Below are 25,117 nucleotides of genomic sequence, written 5' to 3' on the forward strand. Positions count from 1 at the left end.
AATATTCAAATATTCTTTGATTTATTAAATATCTTTATATTTGAATATTCAAATATTCTTTCATTCATTAAATATCTTTATATTTGAATATTCAAATATTCTTTGATTTATTAAATCACACAAGCAACAAAATTGACAAGGAATACAAGAATGTCTTTTGGATTTATAAAAGTTAATCTTTAAATCTTAAATGTCTGAAGATCACCGTTTTTTTTTTAAATTTAGTACAGAAAGATTGCATGAACATCGTAAACCCACCCCACCCCAAAACGGGTTTCAGCATTACTCCAAAAATAATTTCCCACAGAAGATATGTTAGTAAACATCCCTAATAATATATATATAAAAAAAACAATACAAATTGAGTAGCAAAAAACATTTCAAATGTTTAGTCAATTTTTTTTAACTCACCTTTAAATAATTGTCAAGAAATTTTTTCCGTTGGGCAACATTTTCTTGGTCCATATTGCCAAACGGAATGCACAACCATCTTTTTGGACCTTTGATACCTAATAATAAAAAATAATTTGTTTTTTAAACGAGAAAACAAAAAAATAATACATTCATATCATCATTATATTCAGTTTAATGTCCATTTCATATGCTGCTATACACCAGATGGCTTTAAACAAATTGACTCCAAAACTAACGTATATCTGGCCAGGTTTTTATTTATCACTAAGGTCCATTTATTTTTTATTACTTCCTCCCATATGTCCTTCCCCAGTAAACTGAACTTGCTATCATAACTGTTTCTACATCTACTAACCTAAAAACTAATTCCGATTCTTCTAACATGTTCATACCATAACATTTTTCAGTTTTGACACTAAATCTTTGTTGGTATTTGTCAGATTTGGGTACATAAAAAATGCAGTGAAATTACTGGTAGGTTGAGAGAGGATAACCAATTTATATGCAAGAAGTGTAAGACAATGAAGATGGATGAAAACTCAGATGTGGAGAAAGTATGTCTGGATGGCAAAACTATCGGTTTGTTGAGAAGTTTGGTTACCTTGGTGATACCATTTGAGCACAGAGTAGAATTGTTTATAGCGTGATTGCAAGAGTTAGGTATGGATGGAATTAGTTCAGGAAATTTCTGCCATTAATAACCAGTGGTGTGTTACCACTGTTGTCCAAGGGAAGAGCCAAATAGGCATGTGTACACAGTGTGATGATGTATGGAAGTAAAACATTGTTACTGAGAGTTGAGGACATGCATTGCATGACAATAAATAATATAAGAATGACATGACAAATGTCATAATGTGAATTTTAAAGACAGGCTTAGATTTAATGACTTTAGAGAGATTAATTGGAACAATGTATAGATATATGTGCAGAATACGAGACTTCAATAGCACAACCACATTGAAAGAATGATAGTTCTTGGATTAGTAGATGTAGAACAGTTGAGGTAGCAGGTTCAGTTCAAAGGGAAAGACTAAGAAAAATATGGGAGGAAGTGATAAAAATGGGTTTGAGAGAAAGAGGGATAAATCAAGACCTGGATAGGGATAGGTTATTATTAGTATCATTTTTTTTATTATTATTATAATGCTTTGAGATGAGTAATTTGTGTATTTATTTTTTTGTGGAGTATGAGGCATTCATATGTAGTGTGGTGATCTATGAAAGTGAAACCTGGCTAGTGAAGGTTGAAGACATACGTTGCATGGAGAGAAATGATAAGAGAATGATATGATTCATTGATATTATTATGAACTCCCTTAAAACCATGCATAATAATCAAGATAGTACATTCAATCACAAAAAAAATCCAGATTTAAAATATCATTATTGAACGATTACTAGAAGCTCAAAAAAAGATGGATGCTCACCAATAATCAGCGCATGAAAAATATTATGATTTGCTAGGACATGCAAGTATTTTGCAATCCAAGTAGATTATGCTTGAATGAGAAACTAGAAATTTAAATTCATAAAGATCCCCAAAATGACTAAATTATAGAATGAAAATAGCAACTAGTTGTAAACAGAATAAATTTTACTTTAGGATAATTATATGAAGAAAAAAAAATACATGAATAAAATAAAAAATAAAATAAAAAATAAAATAAATAAATACAAAGATTGAAACGAGAATAATAAACTAAAATTGCAACTGGTAACAAAATAAATAGAACAGATAAATTATTTTAGCTCTCATGTGGTAGAATAAGGCCAACTACTAATTGGCCCTTTTAAAAGTGGGGAATGCTAGGAACTAAACATGAATGTTTCTGTGTAGCTTACTTGCCAAATATATTGTCACACTATTTACTAAGTTCTACTCATCTACTGAACACGGTTCAAGAATTATTAAAATACATCTGAAGCATACTGTGGTTATACAATATATATGCAAGTCTTGAATGTTTTTAGATTTTTCTCCTCATATCACACCTCTGCTGTGATTCTACTGATATTGATCGGATATCGATATGTATTTGGTTATTATCGCAAATATGCTATTCTCTCTCTCTCTCTCTCTCTCTCTCTCTGGTATAAGAAATGAGTGATTTCGAGGATAAGCACAGACGATGGTAAATTGTTAATAACTTTCACACACTCCCCTCTTAGTAATTTCCTAATTTGAACAATGGTTACTCTTTTCAGTTCAGGAATAGTCCAGACATTATCTTCAGATAATCCCACCGATAAAAATCGAAGGAAAAGAGGATTAGAATCGATGAGTATAAAATCTATTCAGGATCACACGTCTTACTGTAATTAAATGATCATCAAAGTGTCTTCCTGTATACCATTAAATGGCAACGAAACAAAGACTGTTGAACATTTAAGACTAAAATTTGGTGGACAAATCAGATATAGGCTAAGTTTATTAGTACCAAATATGATTGGATTAAAAGAAAAGATTGAGAATTTGATTAATAATTCCATGGATGATATTTGGGAGAAGGAGAAATTGCACTGTACACAACTCAAAAACACATACCTTAAGAATATTTATTCACAGACGACACAACAATCTATGGCAACACATTGAAGAGCAATGATGACCAATATCTTTCTGATTCACTTTCTTTTCATACTTGGAGCATGTGATACAATAGCAGAAAAAAATGGCTATTTTTAATGTATCAAACGAGGTTAAGAAGTTTTGTGAAAAATATCAGCAGAATTGTTGAAAGCACCGATAGCAATGGCTAATGATACATTACCTGAAAGTACTTCATTCAAACTCTTCGGCTTAACGTTCACAGGAAACATGTGTTGGAACAGATACATTGAGGGCATTGCGAAGGCTGCTGCAAAGAAGGTAGGCTCTCTCTATTGTGCTAGAAAGTTACTTACGCCTGACAGTACCCTGTACTTCTACAAGACCACCATTCGCCTATATATGGAGTATTGTTGTCACATTTATGCTGATGCATCTGCTACTAGTTTCTCATTCTTAGACAGTGCTCAAAAGAGAGTCACCAACCTAATAGGTCCCGCACTGTTAGCTAGGCTTAAGCTCTGTCGCATTGATGAAATGTTGTATCCTTCTGCTTGTTTTATAAGTATTTTAATGGTAGATGCTCCAATGAACTACAAGCCCTTGTACCTCCTCGACTTAAATACCCCTGACAAACCCGACAAGCAGCAAAATCCCACCCCTATACAGTAGAGATCCCCAGATGCCGGAAAGCCTTCTATTATAATAGTTTCTTCTCTTGAACTGCTAAACTTTGGAATTCCCTGAATGTACTGACATGCAGAAGTTCAAATGTAATGTAAACAGACATCTTGCTGCTCAACTCCCTACATAGTATCCCTGCAAATTAAGTCCCAGATTGTAGCCTCTTGTTTGGGGTGAAAATGCAATCAAAAAAATTTTTTAAAACATAGAGACAAAGAAAGAGAAAGTAACATTTATTTTGTTGATCAATGATGAGGGAAAAGTCGTAACTATGGCATTGAGAAGCCCCACCAGAGACTACTGTATTCTCCAAACACTATTCAACAAATCACAATATCACTTTGCATCTGCTGATAGGACAGCTTCTTTGGGAATTACACCAAGGTTTGGGTTCCAGACTATCAGATGGATAATGCCAGCCCACTTAAAAATGCTTCAGTACTCAAGTATTATTATTATTATTAATAGTAGTAGTAGTAGTAGTAGTAGTAACAGGAGTAAGAGTAGAGATAGCAAGAAAGAAAAAATAACTCAGAAGGTTCCCCTCCAGTTGCTACTCATACAACACTGCTGACTAAATGGCATAGCATTTTCTCCCCCAACCCTTGCCAGAAACATTGCTCATCTCTTTTCACTACCAACGTTTGGATCATCATTTTTACCAGCTTAAATGAATAACTTTCTCTTTAAAGAAGCCTTGATACACTTCTACGTCTAACTTTTATTCCAGACCTGAAATGGAAAACTTATATCAAATCTGTTGTTACGATCACTTAATAAAATGGTTGGATCATTCTATCACTCCAGAAGATACCTCACTACTGATGCAATCTTCTACCTGCATAGGAGCCAGATTCATTCTAGGATGTAGTACTGCCATCACATTTAGAGATGTTCTGTTTGGAGCAATCTTTCTTATCATAACAGAGTACAAAACTAATTTTGCAATCTAGTGAGAGATGACCCCTTCTCTTCCCTGCAGCCGCCTCTGCACAGAAGAGATATTGTTAACCTATCTGTACTGTAACGATATGTTTATGGTAGGTGCTCGTCCGGGCTCAAATTCCCTGTCCCCCCTCCCACTACTACTGTAAAACATTCACAATAAGATCACATCTGGCTCATTGATCATCTCTGAACTTGTTTTTTACTCTCTTTCTCTCAGTACTAAGGACCAAGCAGAACTTCCATAAACAAAGTTTCTTAGAGCCTTCCATCTCTGAAACAAAATACCGTGAAACTGGTTCCTAGCCAACTAGAAAATGGTTGTCTTCAAATCTATTATAAACAAATATTCATTAAACCATCCTCCTGAATAAACAATTTCTCTCAATAAATTTTCTGGCCAATCTACTGGTTGCTTCTAATTCTCATGCGGTGGTGCTCATTGCTCAACTGATATCTTGAACTCTTGTCCTTGAGTGGTCTCTGGACCTTGATAAGCAGTGACTGTTTACTAAAAAAAAATTCCTTGTTTCTTTTCACTTTTTCCAAGGAGAATCATAGAAAATGATGAAGTAATTCTTGGTAATTTGTCTGTCAACAAACAAAAACCCAAAACTTTTTAGCAGTTCTTAAAAAAGTGGATAACACCTGCCATCCTCTCGCTTTCAACTTGAACTATTTTTCTTCTTTTTCTTCTTCATTCACAAATGCTGATATTTCTACGAATAGAACAAGGCTTCAAGGTCACTAAGACATACACACACATACATACATACATACATACATACATACATTATTATTGATTAGGTATGGGCTTTCTTTTATAGATTGATTTAATTTCTTTTTTTTTTTTTTTTTGCTATTGATTTAGAAGCCTATCAACTCAACTACTTCGATTTAAAAGGAAGGAGAGGAAAGTACAAAAATGAACTGACATTGTAAAGATTTTTAGAGTGAAACGTTGCGTCAAAGAATTTTTGGAAGATGGCGAGGGAGTGTGATAATAATGTTGGAACAGAACATTGCAGATTGAATCAAATTGGAGAGAGCAGATCATGCAGTTTGGAAGTTGGGAAGAGTAGTGAGATAAAAAAAAAATTAAAAAGAAAAGGTGAATTCCTTCTGCAAAACGTCAGAAATACAGATGGAATTGTGTCCATGAGTGATTTGGTTAAATTGATAGAATCTTATTTCCTTGCCTTACAAGTTTCAGGGTTGGGAAACTAAGGGGAAGACAAAAATAGAAACCTTGTTATTCATCTTCAGAAATAGGATTTCCCAAAATCCATAATTTATTTTCTTCGGGAGGAAGGGGAGAGTATAAAAAAATAATCGATATGACACAAATAAAACAAAAATCGATATGACACAAAAACATAAGGCCAAGTATGTTTTTTTATAAAGTAAACAAAAAAAACAGCTGCCGAAAAATATTAAAAGTTGAGGGAGGTCATCATTTAATTCTCATCTTCTTTTTTTTTAATAGTTCCTTATTTCTTGTGTAGCTGAAACTTACATAGCAACATATAAGTGTGAGAAAAGTAATAATTTTATTAAAATTGAGAAAAAGAAATCAACATATATACAACAGAATTATAAAGTTACAGATCTAAATGATTTAATAATTATTACAAAGGATTGGAATTACATATATGGAGTGGTATCATAAAATATCATGGAGCCATAATCTCGATGAAAACAAGAGCAAGCCGAGCATGCAGGGTTCCCCCCCCAGTTAATAAGTCTGGAAAGAGGATTTCGAGAGTGACCAGGATATAGAAGAGGACTGCTATGTCAAGGTAGAGGAATGCTGTAAAGATGAAACATACCTTGCATGATGCATGTTATGAAAGAGATTTTTTGTTTTCCTTGGTGCGCATTGTCATGATACGCTGAACGCTGCAAGAAGTATTTATGTGATGATTGTGATGAATCGATAAAAGAAAAAAAAACTTGTCATGCACAGGTGAAATCCTTGGATCAAACAAATGAACAAATAAATGATTTTGGAGCAATTTTACCCCTGTAATGGCCCTTAGGGGGGCAACCAGAGTTATCCTGGAAAATCCGTTCTGACAAATATTTATTTTCACCATGACTAATGCTTGTGTAAAAATTTTTTTTTAAATCCAAGGCGTAGTTATTAAGAAAAGTGCAAACAAACGAACAAATGAATTACTAAGTTCAATCCCTCCTTTGTCGGGGGAACAACAAAATGTTTGGGTGCCCTAAAGACTTGTTTTTTACTTGAGAGTCACCACTTATCAAAGTGCAGGGGACACTCTAGGACAAATGTTAATGAGTATCGGTAGATGGTGAGATCAAACCATTTCGTTAGTTTGTTGTATGGCATTCACCCAAAGCGGGTTGAACCAGCTTCCTCCAAAGGAAGAAGTGTCAAGGGAATATTAAATTCATAGGTGGTCTCCAGTCCCTTGTATAAGACAAAACTGTGATGATCAATGATAGAACTTGGGTAAGGTTTAATCATATAAGTAGGATGGCTAATAAACAAGAACTTATTTACATTAAACTTGAAAATGACCATGGTATAGTCAGCTGGGAAGCAGCCCCATAGTCATGTGTTCCACAGACAAACAGATCTCAGAAAGCTCCGTTCATGGAATTTTTGTCTAGTTTTAGGCACAGGTAGAGAGTGATGAAAATTGTTGACAGTTTTCTATCTCGGATGTTATCTAAAAACATAATGTATACCAAAACAATCCCCAGATTATAACTCAATTGAAGATGGCTATCATCAGCAAAATGATTAGTTACAAGAGAGGAATGTGACAGAGTTACTGAGAGTTTTGCACTCATCTTGAGGTGTGTTTATGATTAAACGAATGCAGCAGCAAATCCTGGCAACATATACCAGAAAGAACAGTCAAAAATAAGTCATATACCATCTAGTATGACTATGCAATTCCTACAGCTATGTACCTAGAAAATGGAGCCATGAAACCTGACATAGTGATATGGGACAAGAAGGAGAAAGAAGCAACCTTAGTAGAAGTTTGTGTCCCCCAATGATGCTGGGTTAAACAGAATGGAGAAGGAAAAGGTAGAAAATACCGTCTTATTTATGAGATGAAAAGAAACTGGAATCTAAGGAAGATCTCTATCATTCCAGTTAGTATAGCAGCAACTGGACTCATGAAAAAGAATTTCAAAAACTACCTGCCAAATATACCCAGTGAACCAAGTGCAAGAGAGATTCAAACAATTGCACTTAAAGGGACGATCAAAATCTTAAAAAGATCTCTCAGTTGGAATATATGAGTTAGCAGGTGACTGTTTGGCATCCAGTAGGATGCCCCATCCCCAGCTTGAACAAACTGATGAGAAAAATTAAAAATAAATTTAAACAACATAAAACAGACTTTATATTTAATCAACATTTGTCCTCTTGCTTTTCGTTAGTTTCTAAACTTCAACTGACCTTTTAATGTTTTCTTGTAAGCTCGTTTCTCTTCCAGTCGAAGCTGTAAGTTGAGAAACTCCCGAAATCTGCGTTTCACTTCTCCAGATTTTAGAGACAATTCTCCAGATTCAGTAACATATAAGGCATCATACTGAAAAGAAAGAAACAAAAGTATACATTATAAAGACGAACAAATAAAAAATATAACAACGATAATGTCACTTACTTCAAATTAATTTTCAGTTTTTCTTGGAATACACCAAAAAAAAAAAAACAGAGGACATTCAATTGTTTTTCTGAGCATTTTACAGTCAACAGAGAAAAAAAGGCCAAAGAGACCCTAGTGTTTTGATGTGATGTTTTGAATATAATAAACTAGTTATGGCCAAAGTTTCATTTCATTCGGACAAAACACTAAGAAACAGGGCCTAATTAAAGTTGGGGCCCGTTTTTTTTTGTCACCCTGTATTTGTGCATTTCGTATACGTGCTGCACATTTCCTGTTGCAATTTTATAGACATTTGACAAAATTACATTCTATTCTATGAGAGAATCCTAATAAAACTAAAATTATTTGTTGTTTTAATGCAGTACCTATTATGATTCTGGTGTTACCATATTAGGTTGTATGAAGATACTGACTTCCTGACCTAAAATGCACCAAACGTTGTTGTTGTTTTGTTTTGTTTTTTGCTTTCCCTTTGCAAAACTCAATCATGTTCTGCAAAGTCAAAAACAAAAGAAACAATGTTTTTCTATAAAGCAACAAATCAAACTTCATAAATAAATATTTGAAGATAATAAAGAACTTGAAACATAAAAACTTTATCCAAAATTACTGGATTCAACATTAAATAAATAACTTGAAAAGAGTTGATATGCCATAGAACAAAACACTCAAACCAAACCAAATCAAACCTATTATAGTGAGAATGAACACTTTTTTGTATATACTTACTGCACTGGAATTACTTATCTACATTGTAAGAGATTTTTTGTATTTTAGAAAGTTTTGACAATGCATAAAAGTATAAACAATGAGAAAGCTGAATAAATGGACAAAACAACAAAAAGACAGTAAGACAATATATGGTGTTTTGGAATGTGTATGCAATAGTTTTCTTTTATCACTAATTTTTACTCATAGTGTAGACCGGTACAATCCTAATATTTCAAGGCATCGCCTCCTTATCAAATTGCCTAAAGAAATGTGTGTAGAGTTGGATATGTAAGTTGTATGCAAGAGCACTAGCTTTTTTTTCTTCTTTTTATAAAGTTTTCCCAGTGCCCACACTGACTTTTCATACTGTCACAGCCTTCTTCAATATAAAATATCCTTTATATATTATGCACACCGCTTTAATCAAACTATAACATTCTTGTTTAGGTTTATTACCATTTGGGTTTATTTACCATTCAATTAAAGAAAATGGACCAAATTTCTGCTAACAAAATTAATATATATATGTATATATATATATATATATATATATATATACACATATATATTATATATACTGACTTTACCTTTGGCTTATTCTATATTTATAACTGAATTGCATTCCTATTATATTTATTGTAACCATGTCTACTCCTTACAACTTGAACACCCCATGTTGTCAATGAATCTGAGATTCAATTTACCAAAAAGGAATCTGCATGTCGCATGATAAAAACATCCACAGTGCTGTTCTTATTTTCTTAATAACCATGTTTGTTTTAACGTTTTAAATATATATCAAGAATTTCTTTAAAAAAAAAGTTATGAAGACAATAAGGATATTATTTCTCCCAGCATCATGAATGTTTTTAACATATCACATATTAAGATTCATTTTTTGTAAATCTTGGATTCATCCAAAGCAAAAAGAATCATCTCTAAAAATAAAATCTTCAACAATGATTTCCATATTAGGTGATTACCAGCATTATCATCACAAGAAAAATATTTAACAAAAAAATTAAAATTTTTAAAAATGCTATGTAATTGAAATATTTGTAGAGATTAAAAAACGATCCTGTTTTGGCAGTTAACTTGTGCTCCCTTTATTTTGTCCTCCCATTCAATGAGAAATGTTTATGACGCAAAGGAAAATAATTTATGGATTGGAATCTACGTTGGCTAGTTTTTCACCATTAATTAATTTTGTTTTAGCTCAGGTGGCTTCATGCCTTGTCTGGGAGCGATTTCCATTATATATAAAAAAAAATAGAATTAAGAACAAAGGAATTGAAAATTTCCACATTTTTTACTTTAAATAAATTCGTATTTTAATCATATAAATTAGAACTTTTACTTTATATATTAGATTTATTTTATTCAATATCTACTCGAATGTGAATCAAGGGAGGCACTCCTCCATCTCTTTCCCTTGTGTGTGAATGGATTATGTATGTTTCACACCAGCAAGGTCATGCTATAAGCCATTGTTGTGATACTTTCCTTATTTATTTGCGGACTATTATCCTCATCTTCTAGTTGTTGTTTCACAACGTTTCGACCAATTATTCTTCTGGCCTTCATCAGGTGGTAAACCGAACTGTATCCAACAACAACAATAATTAGACAATGAGGATAACAGTCCACAAATAAATCAATATATAAATTACTCATTTCGAAAGGATTCCAAAAATAAAAATAATATACCATTTGACACAGACAAAAAAAAAACTTGGGCAGATAAGACCAAAAAATCCAGCCTTGATCGCCCTTTGGGGCCTATGACGCAGTGGATACAGACGTTGCATCTCTATGGTTCATTATCGCATATTATTATTAATAACAATCAAATTATAATACTTAATGCGTGTTGTAAGCATTATCATATATTATTATTAGGGCTATGAAAACAGGATATTCTTTTCATTGTTTTGACTCTCTAGTATATATACGACACAGTTAATTAACCAAGAACCACATCACTCTATATAACAGCATATAAGATATCAACGGATACAAACTCGAGTCTCAAAACAATGAAAAGAATATGCTGTTGCCTTAATTATTATTAATCAGTAGCGGCTCGTGCCTAAGATTAGTGGGGGTGCTGTTTTAAAAAAAATACCTATTGTTTTAATATTGTGTAAAAATAAAACAAACATGAAAAATATATATAATTTATACGTATACACACGTATAAAATACAATAACTTAAAAGAATCCTAAATAGATGTAAATATTTTAAATATTTTACTTATTACATTCATTTGGAAGTAAACTCAAGTTTTCTTGTTTTAATTTGTGAGAAAAGATTGATAATTTTCTCCTTAACTTCTGAATGACTGCTGAAGAACTTTTTTATCAATTGAAAGCACTGCAAGTGCATTTAGTCTTTTGCAACCCATGGTGTTCCTTAGAAAAGTTTTTATTCTTTTCAGAGTTGAAAAACACCGTTCTGCCTGATGTAGTCATGGGAATTGTCAAGATAATTTTTATGAGTTTTGTGATTTCACTAAGAACATTGTTTAAATTGTTTTCCAAAATAAATTTCAGGAGATCAATTACTTTGCAATATGCATGGATATCTGACCTACTATAAAATATTTCTAGCTCAGTTTCAAACTTTCCTTTCAATCATGGGATATGCTTCAGTTGTCAAGGATATCTGTTCTGTAGGTAGTTTTTTCTTAAAACTAGCAAACCTTTTCTTGTAAAACAATTTAGCAAGTATTAAATGTTTAGTAGAAGAATATCTATCCGTTATATCAACAGATATATAGTCACACAGTTCTTTAGCTTCGCCCTTGAGTGTTTGTGAAGGATTTTCACAGTATTTGGTGTTTCTTATCTCTAAAATAGCAGTTTTGAAATTTGTTATGTATTCATTGACTTTATATATGCTAATTTCCCGAAAAATAATTTCAACATGAGACATAATTTTATGAAATAGCTCAAACCAAAATATGAAATTTTCATTGTTCAAATATTTCAGAATTCCTGTCGCTTCTGCAACGGTCTCATCTACATACGCTGTTGACTGAATTTCAGTGACAGTTTTTTAATGCTTGAACATTTTCATGAACTTTATTTATGTATGTTAAAGTTCCACCTTGTGGCGGATGGACGTAGAATGCTTAAATCCAGATGCTTCTTGAGAATGGACAGACGCTGTGGTGAGCTAGAAAAGAAAGTTGGAATAGCCAAAATGGTAGAGATAAATATTCTAGCATTTCGTGTAATGCTTGCTGCATTCCTTATTATTAAATTAAGTTGATGCGCATAACAGTGAAATGTGCATTACTATAAACTGCTTTTATTTTCGCCTGAACACCAGCTTTTTTTGCCTTTCATGACATTTGCATCATCAAATGTCTGAGCTATCAGTTTTTGGCGATTCCATTGAAGAATTATATCTAATTGCTGTAGAATAAATTTTGGTTTTCTGGAATAAAGAATCCCCAAAAGCGTTCAAGTATTTTTTTATCCAAGACGTACCGTAAAACAATGATCATTCGTGTATCGTCAGCCATGACAGCTACAAAGGAAGCTTTGCTAATTTCTGCCCTTATTTCATCACGGTATATTTGTAAAAGACAGTCAAGTATGTCATTCTGAATGGTCTTGGAAACACCTTTGAAGACACTACTGGTTTCTAAGTGATTCTTTAAATCTGGATCTAATTAAGATGCAAAATTTAATAATCCTCTAAATACACTTGAATTTACTGAATCATCTTTTTCATCATGTCCTCATAAGGGAGTTTCAAAGTTCCCATAAAAGAAAATACAATCTATTATTTTAGATAAAATTTCACGGTTTTTCTTAACATTCATGTTATGATGATTGATTGAAAGTCTGTAGGCCTCACTAAGTTTTTCTTTAATATTTAGGGTCCCCAAAATTGATAGGGAAACTACATTGTCAACGTGCTTCTTTGACTTCTCATGCTTTTCAGTTCTATCTTTCATTTTGCTAATAGTTGTGAAACCATCTGTTGTCCACGTTACATCATCTCCAAACAACAAACAAGAAAAGGGGAACAATGCCTTTTTTATTTCTTAGGGACGCAAGGAGGCCATGGTTAAATTCTTTTTATATCAATTGTGTTGGGAAAGGTAAGTACTAGGTAGTCTATTAGTAGAATATAAATTAGGGTGGAAGGAATACAATGTTTATTAACGAAAAAAGTTTTACTATTTAAAAACGGTTTTATTTATCTTTCATTTTGCTAATAGTTCTGAAACTATCTTTTGTCTACGTTATATCACCCCCAAACAACAAACAAGGAAAGCAGAACAATGCCTTTTTTAGTTCACAGCCGCAAAGCCAACTTTTCCGTTGGTACCATTAAAGCTACGAATATGCACTTTGTTGTTGCTAATGCCTGGCTGAGATATTTGAATATCAGGCGTTGAACGGCTTCTTTTCTTAATTTCAACTTTATCATGAAGAGACAGCTGTGAAAAGTCAATCTGTTGAAGTTCACTTACCTTCGCAGAAGTTATTTATTGGGGATGCAAGGAGGCCATGGTTAAATTCTTTTTATATCAATTGTGTTGGGAAAGGTAAGTACTAGGTAGTCTATTAGTAGAATATCAATTAAGGTAGAAGGAATACAATGTTTACGTGACCCTCTTTTTGCGATTCAACTGAACTGGAAGTTCTAACTGAATTGAATCATACTTTTATAACTTTTAGGTCACAGATTTTTATTAACGAAAAAAGTTTTACAATTTAAAAACGGTTTTATTTATAAAAGCTTGTTGTTAATTAAAAATAGGCGTATAACAAAATAAGCTTGTCATTAAAATTGTTTTTTTAATACAAATATTTTTAACTTTGCCATTATAAGCCGTCGAAAAAGGGGTAATACGCAAAAACATTTTAATTAAAAAATACTATTTTAAATTGTGTACACTTTACAGAGTAAAAAAAAAGATATACAAATATATTTCTTTTTAACTTTACAGATTAAATAAAATTTTAAGGGCTTTTCCGCAGGCAAACAAATGAAAAACATTTTTTAAAATACATTTAATTTACAATTTTTTAATAATTTATTTTTTCATAAAAACAAAATCTTGGAAATTTACTTGCCTGCAAACGATGGTAAAGTTAGGAGTTTACCATTTAAAAATGGTTTTATTGGATAACAGTTTTATTCAAAATTTAAAAATGTGTGTTTATAACAAAACTTTGAAAATATAATATAGAATAAAAAAGTTTACATGTTTGTACTATGAGCAAACAAAAAACATTTTAAAGATACATAATTTGATTTACAAATCTTTTCACAACTTTTTATATAAAAACAAAAACAAGCTTTGCTATTTACTATTTGCTTATTATAAAAACGGGCTTACTTACTCGTTTTGTTATTGCACATTTTAATTTAAAAAACTTTGTTCAAAGTGTAAAACTTCTTACATTGTCCTCGTGAGAGGTAAATAAATGCTAAAGCTTATTTATATATACATATATATATGTGTGTGTATATATATATATATATATATATATATATATATATGTGTGTGTGTACATACATATATGTGTGTGTGTATATGTGTATATATATATGTGTGTGTATATATATGTGTATGTGTGTGTGTGTGTATATATATATTTATATATACACACATATATATATATAAGTTAAAAACATTTCTAACTAAAATGTATTTTTAAAATAAAATTTTCTTCGCTTTTCTATAGAAAAAATATAAATATTTTTTATTCTGCAAAGTTTAACTACTACAAAATAAATAGATTTCAAACTACTTAAAAACACAAACAAAATAAGCCATATAGGTAAAAAAAAATAACATTAGTCACGTTGGTAGCTTCAAGGCTACTTTTAATTTAAAAAAAGTTTGGTATATTGTATATTTTTGTCTGCTGAAATCGCATTTAAAAGTGTGGGAATTTTTTTTAAGGTGGAGATTTTATTTACAAGAACATGTTACACTTTTTAATAATAATAAAAAGAAAACATTTGTAAACAAGCCTCTTAAAAAAATAAGCGAAAACGCGCAAACACCGCATTTCACGAGAGTTTGGAACTGCGAAAACTACACCTCCAAATTGGCTCATATCGGTCGTCTAGATCGGGCATGCGCACAAGCGAACTTCACTAAGAATGTGTAACTGTGAATTTCGCAGCTCCAAGCAAAGTTTTACTTTTATGCTTATATGAGTATGGGGACAGTTATCGACATTAAGCTTCAGGATTATATATATATATATATATATATATATATATATATATATATATATATATATATATAAAAATTATTAATATGACATATTATCACGTAGAAAGAAAAATATAAACGTATTCTTTTTAACGTGTATCTATAATATTGAGTAGAAATGACTTGGGGGTGCTGCAGTTCCACAGCTCCAGGCACGAGCCGCCACTGTTATTAATATTAATCAAATTATAATACTTATTCAGTAATCATCAGGTAGGCTTTCCATTACTATTCTTTCATCCTGTTACATGACAAAAAGATGATGTAACCTGTTGCTATAGAAACCGAGAAAAAATTTGTAGGATGCTGTTTAACTATAGAAGAAGTCTTTATTTTTGTAATCATTTTCTAATGAAACTTATAAAATTTGATTTTAAAATTAACATCTGCGAAATTAAAACTGGCTTTAAATATTTTTTTTATTTTTAAGCATAAGAATGTTTTTCAGTAGAAGGTAAAACTAATATTTAAAAAAACAAAAAAAGATAAAAATCGGCCAATAGGAAGTGGGGTGGAGATAGATTTCTAAAATTAGATTAAAAAGGCATTTTAGAGGCTATAAGTAATTTTCTCTTTTTAATGCTTCATTGATATTACGTATTATTTACATAAACACCAATGCACATACACACATGAATCAAGTACAAAATACATACCGATCAAATGCAATACACATGCATAAAATTAAAATACACGCATACATACAAATCAAATGCAATCCACACATACATTCAAATTAAACACAATATACGCGTACATATAAATCAAATGAAGTACTCTATACTAGAGAGATGAAGCCGCCAGTGGCTCAAATATCCATTTTCTGTGGTACTTCATTCTCCCATCTATGCTTTATCTTTTGAGCCAGTCGACTAAGTTATATCACTTCGCCACTCTGACACAGTTGTCCCTTGAAATAACTTCGTGAAACATACTTGTGCCTACTAGCAAAATGCGCGCTAGTGTGTGTGCCAGATGATCGAAGACACCTTAGGCCAGGATAAGAGCACTAGAGCCAATGGGAGATGGCGTTAGTTGGTCTCATGGTGTTAATACCGCGTTTGTCAACAGTGAGAAGCCTTTCAGTGATACTTTTTTTGTGATTTTTAGTGGAAATAATCCTCATTACAGCAAAATGAGTTCAACAGAGAGTGAAGTAGAGTGTAGTGTTTCAAGCTATACCTGTAAATGCCGAAAGAGTGTAGAAAATTGGGAGAAAACAAAAGCTAAAAAAGGAACAAAGAAGAGACATACATGAGGTACGAAGCAACAAGTTTCAGCATGCATTGTGGTGCCGGCATGTAAATGTGGATGTTTTCATAAAATAAGACTAGACAACATAAAGGGAATATTCAATAAATTTTGGGAAATAGGCGACTTTGACCAGCAAAATGTGTATATTTCCAAGTTCGTAAGTAGTGTGAAAGTGCAGTGTTCTTGTCTCAAGGATGATAGGCCTAGCGGATAGACATGACACATAAAGTATATGGTGATGCATGCAAGCAGATTGCATAGTGTTTGTAAAAATGCTTTTTACAGCATACATGGTATTAAAGAAAAGCGTGGGTGAACTGTGCTTGCCAAACAAAGCTCAACAGGCGTGATTGAACCAGACAAGTGTGGTCATGCAGTTCCATCAACAAAAATAAATGATGAACAAATGCAATCAGTGATTGCTAGCATGTCTGAGGTGTAGAGTCATTACGGTAGGGCAAGAGTCCCCACAGGATATACCTGCCTCCTGAACTGAACATAAACATTGTACCTTGATTGGTTAAAAGTAATAACAGTAGGCTTGAACCTGTTGATAACCATTTTTATCATATTTTTAATATTGAATTCAATATGGGTTTTAAACCACCATGTAGTGATACCTGGAACTATTTCATTTAGTGAATAATGAAATATGTGGGTTAAGTGCAGAAACAGATGGTGTAAAAAATCTGACAACTTCAGGATGAAAAAAACAGCATTTGGATGTAGCAAAGGAGGCTCATAATCTTTTAAAGGCCAGGCCTGCAAAAATAACCAGAATCTGTGTGTTGCTGCATTATGTTTCGATTTGCAACAAACACTGCCTACTCCAAAGCTTCCCACAAGAGTTAACGTAAACTGTGAACATACAATTTTTGTATACATGACATACAAACAGGAAAAGCCGTCATGTATTTATGGAACGAGTCCATCGGTAAAAGTGGGTCTGGAGAAATAGCTAGCTGTCTGCAACACTGCATTGGTGCTTTTGCAAACAATCATGTCGAAACATTGCGTCTTTTTAGTGACAAATGTGGTGGACAAAATAAAAATATTAATATAATTCTAACTTGCCTCCGTAAAATACACAAAGATTCAACAAAACTGAACACTTCTTAATGATACTTGGACACTCCTATTTGCCTTGTGATAGGGATTTTGAGAAACTAGAAAAGAAAGTAAGTTTATTCCCAACCTAACCATGCTGACTTTATCAAGGCCTGTCATCATACAAAACTGTTCACAGTGGTTAACATGCAAAGGTTTGTAAACGTTGTAGTGTTGCAAACCCAGATGACCAGAAAGCAACAGCTGGGATCAAGTTCAAAAACGGTCAAGTGTTTGTTTATGTTGCAACTACAACTACAGGGCTTTGACATCAATTCAACATACCAACAACAAGATCCTGATTATGTCGAATTGCAGAAGGGGAGATCAAAGTCTTATGACAACCGTGTGTTTGACATTGCAGCATCACACTTGCTCCAGAAATACTCAACACCTGTAAAACCGGATGTTAAAAAGCTGGAGGATATTAAAACCCTAATAACCTTCATTCAACCTCACCACAAACAGTTTATGATGGATGTGATTGCTGTGCAAGAAATCCTGATTGACACACCTGATGTTGATGACCATGATGATCTCGATGATGACCTGCTTGATTACTCACACCTCCCCCACCCACACCTCGCCAAAAACAACACTTCAGAAGCGGAATAGTATCAGCAGTAATGTAAGTGTTACATTAAAATAATAGTTTTTTTTTATAATTGTTTTTTCATAACTTGTTTCCTTATTCTTATAGTCTTTTTATGGGCATCCGGCATAACTGTTACTTTTTGTGTGTATTTAACTTTAATCTAGAGTGATTACCTTACAAAATGAGACCAAAAACACATTGATATGTGTATAAATAATCATTTTATGCCAGTTTCCATGTTGGCACACTGGCTCTTTTTTTTTTTTTATATATATATTTTTAATAACTTGTTCCCTCATTCTTATATTTTTTTTTTATGAGCATGACTATTATTTTTATCATTATCTATGCATTTAACTATAATCTAGAGTAACTACTTTACAAAATGTGATCAAAAACACATTAAAACATAATTATTTTATGCCAGTTTCCATGTTATCGAACTTTGAGCAGTGGGTTTTCAAAACCTGTTTTTGGCATATTTGCCTGTCTGGCACGGAGCGCTTTAAATGCAATACACATATACATACAAATTAAATTCAATACACACATACAAATCCAATGTAATATACGCAAATATACAAATCAAATGTTGTACACACATATATACAAATCAAACACACTACATGCATACATATGATTCAAATGCAATACACACATACAAATCCAATGTAATACACACATACAAATCAAATGCAATATATACAAAGGAATACACACATACAAAACAAATATAATACATGCATATATACTAATCAATACACAAATAAAACACAGCAAATATAAACATGAATGAAAAAAAAAACATTTGCATAAAAAGATTTTTTCTATTTGTCTTTTATTACACAAATCTGATGTAGAAAAATGAAAAATGGCAAAGAACACATTGGATTAAGATAAAAAAAAAAAGCAGAAAAAAAAAGAAAAAAGATTGGAGAATGAAAATACAAAGAATTGAAAGTCTCATTGGGAAGTGTGAATAACAGGTAAATAGATTCAAGTGCGAGATGAGCAACGTCGTTGTGATGTAACAATGATTGTTTAGCGTTGCATTTTGAAGAAATAGCAGAGAAGAATAAAAAGAAGCTGCAGCTTTGAAGAAATAAACAGGTTTTGAGGTCATTCTGCAGAAATCCTACTAACCGAGACTGATTGCAACAAAAAAGCTTCAACATGATTTTTTTTTATTGAATTGTTGGGACTCTAAGTCTTCTTAGTAGAGGGGGAAAATATGAGAAAAAAATTTGATCAAGATAGGTAACTCTAATTTAAGGGAAATAACTTTCACCTAATGCATAAACGTTATTTTTGGACTCTCTTTTATCTAATTAAGGTCATACATAGAGACCCCTGCCCCAAACGCCATGTATGAAATACTTAATAAAGTTCACTGTATTTTCTACAATTAAATCTTACATGGTATGAATAAACTTCATTCGAGATCTAACTCATCCACCAAATCATATTCATGCATGATAAACAGTATTTGTTTTATTTTTGTCCAATGATGTGTCAGTATGCTTTGGTGATCGTCTAAACAGTTGGTGTGATTTGAAATGAGTTTCACTTTCACTGGACCTTAATCTCACCCCTATTTTATCTATGCGGTTATTTCAAAATAATGGCTATCAAAACAATTCTCAGATCATTTCAGAACTGTAGAAATCAATCAGAGACAAAATCAAAGCAACGGAAAGAGATGAACATGTCAGAGTTATTTCTGCACGTTATATCCAGGTGAGTTTGAGTTCTAACTTTAACTCACTATATTACTGGACAATTTTTTTTTTATTTTACAAGGGAGTCACCACTTATCAAGGCCCAAAAGGCACTCAAGGATAAGGGTTAAAGAGTGGACGGTGATCACCAGTACAACAGGATAGTAATCATTAGTGGTTAAAATTGGGTATAATTTGATTATTTAAGAATACATCTCAACAAAACTTATTGACATTGGACTTGAAAACGACCACGTTGTAATCAGCCAGCAAGCAAGCCAACAGAACAGATTTCCACAGGAAGGCAGCTCTAGGAAAGAAACTTTGTTCATGGACTCTATATTTAGATTTAGGCACAGTTAGAGAAGGGCGAATTTTGATAATTGTTATAGCTAGTCGAGTGCTGTTTGTGAAGGTTTGGCAAAGGGAGACAATAGGTAGTTAACTTTTTGGGATGGAGAGATCAAAAAGTGCTTCTTCTCTGAATGAAGTAAGCAATTCTTTTGGGCTGACAAAAAAAAAGCAGCAACTTTTTTTCTCTAAACTTGAGCTCTGAACTTTGTGTGCTGGGTAGGATTAGAGTTAGAATCAGTTTTTAGCATCACACGAACTCAACCAATAAATCAGCTTTGCTTTGATCAAAAACTAACCTTCACCTCAAAAGCAAAACACCAACAAATATATGACATGCTATTAAGTGGCATAATACAATTTACAGCTTTTTGTAAATATCGTTATTTAACAAACTACATGCAAATCGAATAAAATGGGAACTTGGCATTAACAATTACAAAGTCCAAGGAAGTATCCATTATATCAACGACACATTACAAGATTATGAGGATGTATTGAGCAATATTTCAAAAAAGACCTTATTTTACTTTTGCCTTTTATTCATCTTCTATCGATCTCATATTCTGAAACACAATGGATACCTTTTGAAAAGTACCTGATAAATGAAATTAGGGAAGCAAGGATTGCGCAATTGATGCCCTGGTTTAGTGACACGGCAAATACTGAGTTGTTTGAAAGCAATGCTGGAATAAGAAGAGAATAATTGGTGTCATTTCAGAATTTAAATTAGTTGGCTTATCACAATTCTGTATTTTTGAGATGAGGTCTGATTGTTTATATTACTTGTTTTAATTGGACTATTGTTCTCATCTTGAATGTTATTTGTGCAACGTTTCATTTGGTGTAGCCTTCGACCGTCATCAAGCATATTGGTTGTTGTCTTAGAAAAGAAAGGAAAAAAGTTACTGGTTCTGTAGATATTTTTGTATTCTTGGGGTTGTTCTGTTTTTTTGGCCATGATTTCGTATGTGTGAAAAAATTGGTTGACAAAGAGGGAGGAGTGACAACTCTAAGATTGACAGGGGATTATCTCCCTTCCATCACCGAAATTTTAAGGGTGCACAATTTTTGTTTTTCCTACAATCTTAGGTTCTGAAATGTTACTGATTTCTAAGCTTGGTCTGCTTAGAAATTTTTTTTCTTGTCATCATCATTTGAGAGTTTAGCCTGCCATACCATTTTACACGCAAACACACACATGCACACAAACAACTGCCCTTTATATAATAAACTAGCCTGGATACCCGGCGTTGCCCGGGTGTTTGAAAGTGTGTGTGTTTGGCAAAAATAAAAAAAGTGGTAGTAGGCAGGCAGGCTCAAACCTATACCGTGAAGGAGGAAAAAAAACATGAAAAACAAAACATGATGTCTTTGTCTTTGCGTCCATCATTAAACTGAAAGTGGAGAAGATTTAAATTAAGGCTAGTAAATCAAAAAGAGAGGATGACTTTCAGAAAATATTGGTGAAAAAAGCGACCCCTCCTTGTAGAAAAGTGCCAAATTAAGGGTGAAGGAATTAATGTTTTTAGTCAATTTTTCGATATTTGTCATCCGAAGGGTCAAGCTTCAAAACGTTACTGATCTCATGAAAATCCGTCGCCTCTGTCGAAAGTTTTAGGCAGACATACATACTTCATTTAAACAGACAGGTGAGATTTATATAATAGACTAGCCTGGGTGCTTGGCGTTGCCCGGGATGTTTGTAGGTGTGTGTTGAAAAAAAAAAAAGGTGGTAGTAGGCAGGCAGGCTTGAACTCGTGATGCAAAGGCATAAAAGAAAGTGAAAAAAATATCTGACGTCTTACCGCTACTCCATGACGTGACCAGAAGTGTAAAGTGTTCAAATTTAACACAGTCAAACAAAAGATGACTTTGAGAAATGGCGTTGCTTTTAAACCTCCCACGAAAGCAAATTAGACACGAGGTCATTTTTAATGTGATGGAACTAGCAGCTCCCCCCAAAAGGGGGCACTCCAGCAGTACCCAAATAAATAGTAATTGTCTTAGTATGAAGGGTTTCCCCTACATTGACTAAGGACTAATTACAGAATAGGCCAAGTGGTTTATTTATTTGCTTCCCCACGAAAGCAAATTAGATACAAGGTCGTTTTTAATGTGGGGAAAAACCTGCTCCCCCAAAAAAGGGGCCACTCTGCCAGTATCCAAAAAAAACAGTAATTGTCTCAGTATGAAGGGTTTTCCCCTACATTGACCAAGGACTTAAATTAGGTGAAGCATTAGAACAGATACTACACTGTGATTGTGGCCCGAAGGCCAGGCAGTTGCGTTCCAATAGTTTTGCTTTATTTATACAAAAAAGACAAACAAATAGCCGACATGACGGCATGATGGGAATTTTAACTCGATCAAAAAAAAAAGATGGAGACGATGTCCGTTTGCGAATCTGAGATATTACGATCTGGGAAGTATGCGAAAACTTCTTGCAAAATCTAACCAATGCGAGAACCCCCACCTAAAAAGCCTTTTGTGGACATACACAAACGCTCGCACCCATTTTGCCCTTTATATAATAGACTAGCGGGGGTGCCCAGTGTTGCCCAGGTGTTTGTAGGTGTTGAATAAAAAAAAAAGCAAAAGGGTGGAACTCGTACCACGAAGGAGGAAAAGAAGGTAGAAAAAAGAGTTGGTAGTTAATTTTTGCCTGGGTGACAAAAAAAAAAAAAAAAGAGAGAGGTGGGATCGAACTCGAAAACATAGGGCAATTAGTATTTCTCGCTAACCATTACACCATAGCAGATAGCAAAATCAATGAGTTGATAATTAAGTTAAAAATCACGCAGTCGCAGAAATGAACGTTGCTTTTATAGCTGGCCAGAGTCCAGTTAAGCTTGCTGCTTTCTGTCGTTTTATTCATTTGTTTCCCCACGAGGTTGGGGAAAATCAGCTTCCTCCCCAAAAAAGGGGGAACTCTGGCAGTGTCCAAATAAATAGCAATTGTCTGATATGAAGGGTTTCCCTCACATTGATCAAACCTAATTGTGTATATTTTCTCTATTCCTCTCTTCCCATCCCCTCTTATTTTGTCACCTAGCCCATTCCTCTCTAGCTGACACACACATAGACAACTTCCCATTATATAATAGATTCCTTGGGGAATGAATCAGCAGTTTCTGTCCAAACGCATTTATAATAACACTGAAGAAAAAAAAAACAACCTTTCTGATGAAATCTAGCCTAATTGATTCTCAAAGAATATCTTTTTCTATATTTTAGATCTTATTTATCCAGGGAAACATTAATCATGAATATACCAACTTTATGGCTATTTATTTTGTAGCTTTTTAGTTTTAGCTGGACATACACACAGACAACTGTCCTTTATATAACAGAAGAAGAATACTAGTAGAGCTACCCAGCGTTGCCAGAAGTTATAATTACATAGAAACTGTAGCAAAAAACTTAGCCCTTACTTCCCTAACAAAATCAAGACCAGTTGATTATCAAAGAATATTTTTTTTTTTGTTTTATGCTGATCAAGAAAATATAAACATTGTGAGTCCTTGCTTAGTAGCTTTGGGTTTTTAACTGGAGACACACACATATACACAGAGAACTGCCCTTTATATATATTTATATAATAGATATCCATATGATAACTAATCAAAATACTGACCAAGCTCGATTTGGTAATTTGAACAAAATTGGTGTGTTAGCCTGTTAAAGCCATAAGCTTTCTTTTTTTATCATTGTTTTTTTTTGTTACCTAACATGATCTGATTTAATGAGTCGCCATTACTTTCCCACTCTCTCTTTGTTTGACAGACAGATCAATCCACTTCCAGAAATCAGGTCTGTCCAGACTTGCATCTGAATTTCACACCAAGAGAACCATCTGCTTTGATTGTCGCCAAGTACTCGACTTTTTTCTCTCTCTTTTTCTAAAGTAGTTTGTTCTCATCCATAAAGAAATGACTTCTGCTTTAATCCCACTAAAACCAACATTTCTTTCTCTCTCTCAAACACTGATGCAATTGTGATTTATTTTATTAATTAAAAACAAAAAACAATAAATAAACCTTTAGGTCTTCATAGAGTGTCTAGGAAGATTGGCGAGTACAAGAGTTACATCATTCCGATTATCATAACTAAGGAAGAGGACTATTATTTTTACTATTATCAGCATCAGCATTCTTTTAAGTCCAACCTTTCCTCAGCATTGATTCTATTTTAATAGAGGAGGATAATTATGTAGATTTACAATAAATCCATAGAGTTATCCGGTTCATGTGATAATAAATTGTATTTTATGAGGGATATCCAATAAAAAATAACAAGTTCATGCAGTAAACACCTTTGCTTAGGAAAAATACACAGGGGTGGTAATTAACGCGCCCCAGCCTGACTGAGTTACATAGCAACAATCAATCCTGTTAGTAATAAAATGGCATTTCACCATTCAATTCCATATGAGTCAAAGGGAGGTAAGTTTGTTACTCTCTTGATTTAAAGCAACTTGATGGTATTTGATGGTATTTTGTTAGTAATTCAAATTGTGTAATACTTCACTCATGAAAACAATTCATAATTGATATTGTAATTATCTAACTAATTTTAGTGTGTCATGTTGTTTATTATGATAATTACGGTTTACGGTTTATTAATAAAAACTGTTCTTTTCTACAATAGTATATTTCCTTTGAAAACAAGGTTTTAATCTTAGATTTATATCATTAATAAGGATTTAATTATCTCCATAAGTTAGGTATGTGGCTTTAGTGAAATTTTTACTGTGTGTATTTATATATATATATATATATATATATATATATATATATATATATATATCTTTCTTATTTATATTTATGTCTCGGAAGTAGAGTGAAAAGCACATCTTATTTTTCTTTTATTAATATTATTGG

The 25,117-nt window shown here is 32.9% G+C and overlaps 1 protein-coding gene across 1 annotated transcript in view; it reads right to left on the reverse strand.

Moving 5' to 3' along the window:
- Positions 1–25,117, reverse strand: part of LOC145295912 (sorting nexin-19-like) — a 188,529-nt gene that overhangs the window by 28,679 nt on the left and 134,733 nt on the right. Inside the window, exons 2-3 of the mRNA XM_080141683.1 lie at positions 8,037–8,169; positions 412–509 (exon numbers count right to left, since the gene is read on the reverse strand). Coding sequence (XP_079997809.1) covers positions 412–509; positions 8,037–8,169 — 231 coding nt within the window. The remainder of the gene's footprint in view (positions 1–411; positions 510–8,036; positions 8,170–25,117) is intronic.

Source organism: Euprymna scolopes, chromosome 16 (genome assembly GCF_053919585.1).
Source record: "Euprymna scolopes isolate OS-2025 chromosome 16, ASM5391958v1, whole genome shotgun sequence".
Taxonomy (NCBI): Eukaryota; Metazoa; Mollusca; class Cephalopoda; order Sepiida; family Sepiolidae; genus Euprymna; species Euprymna scolopes.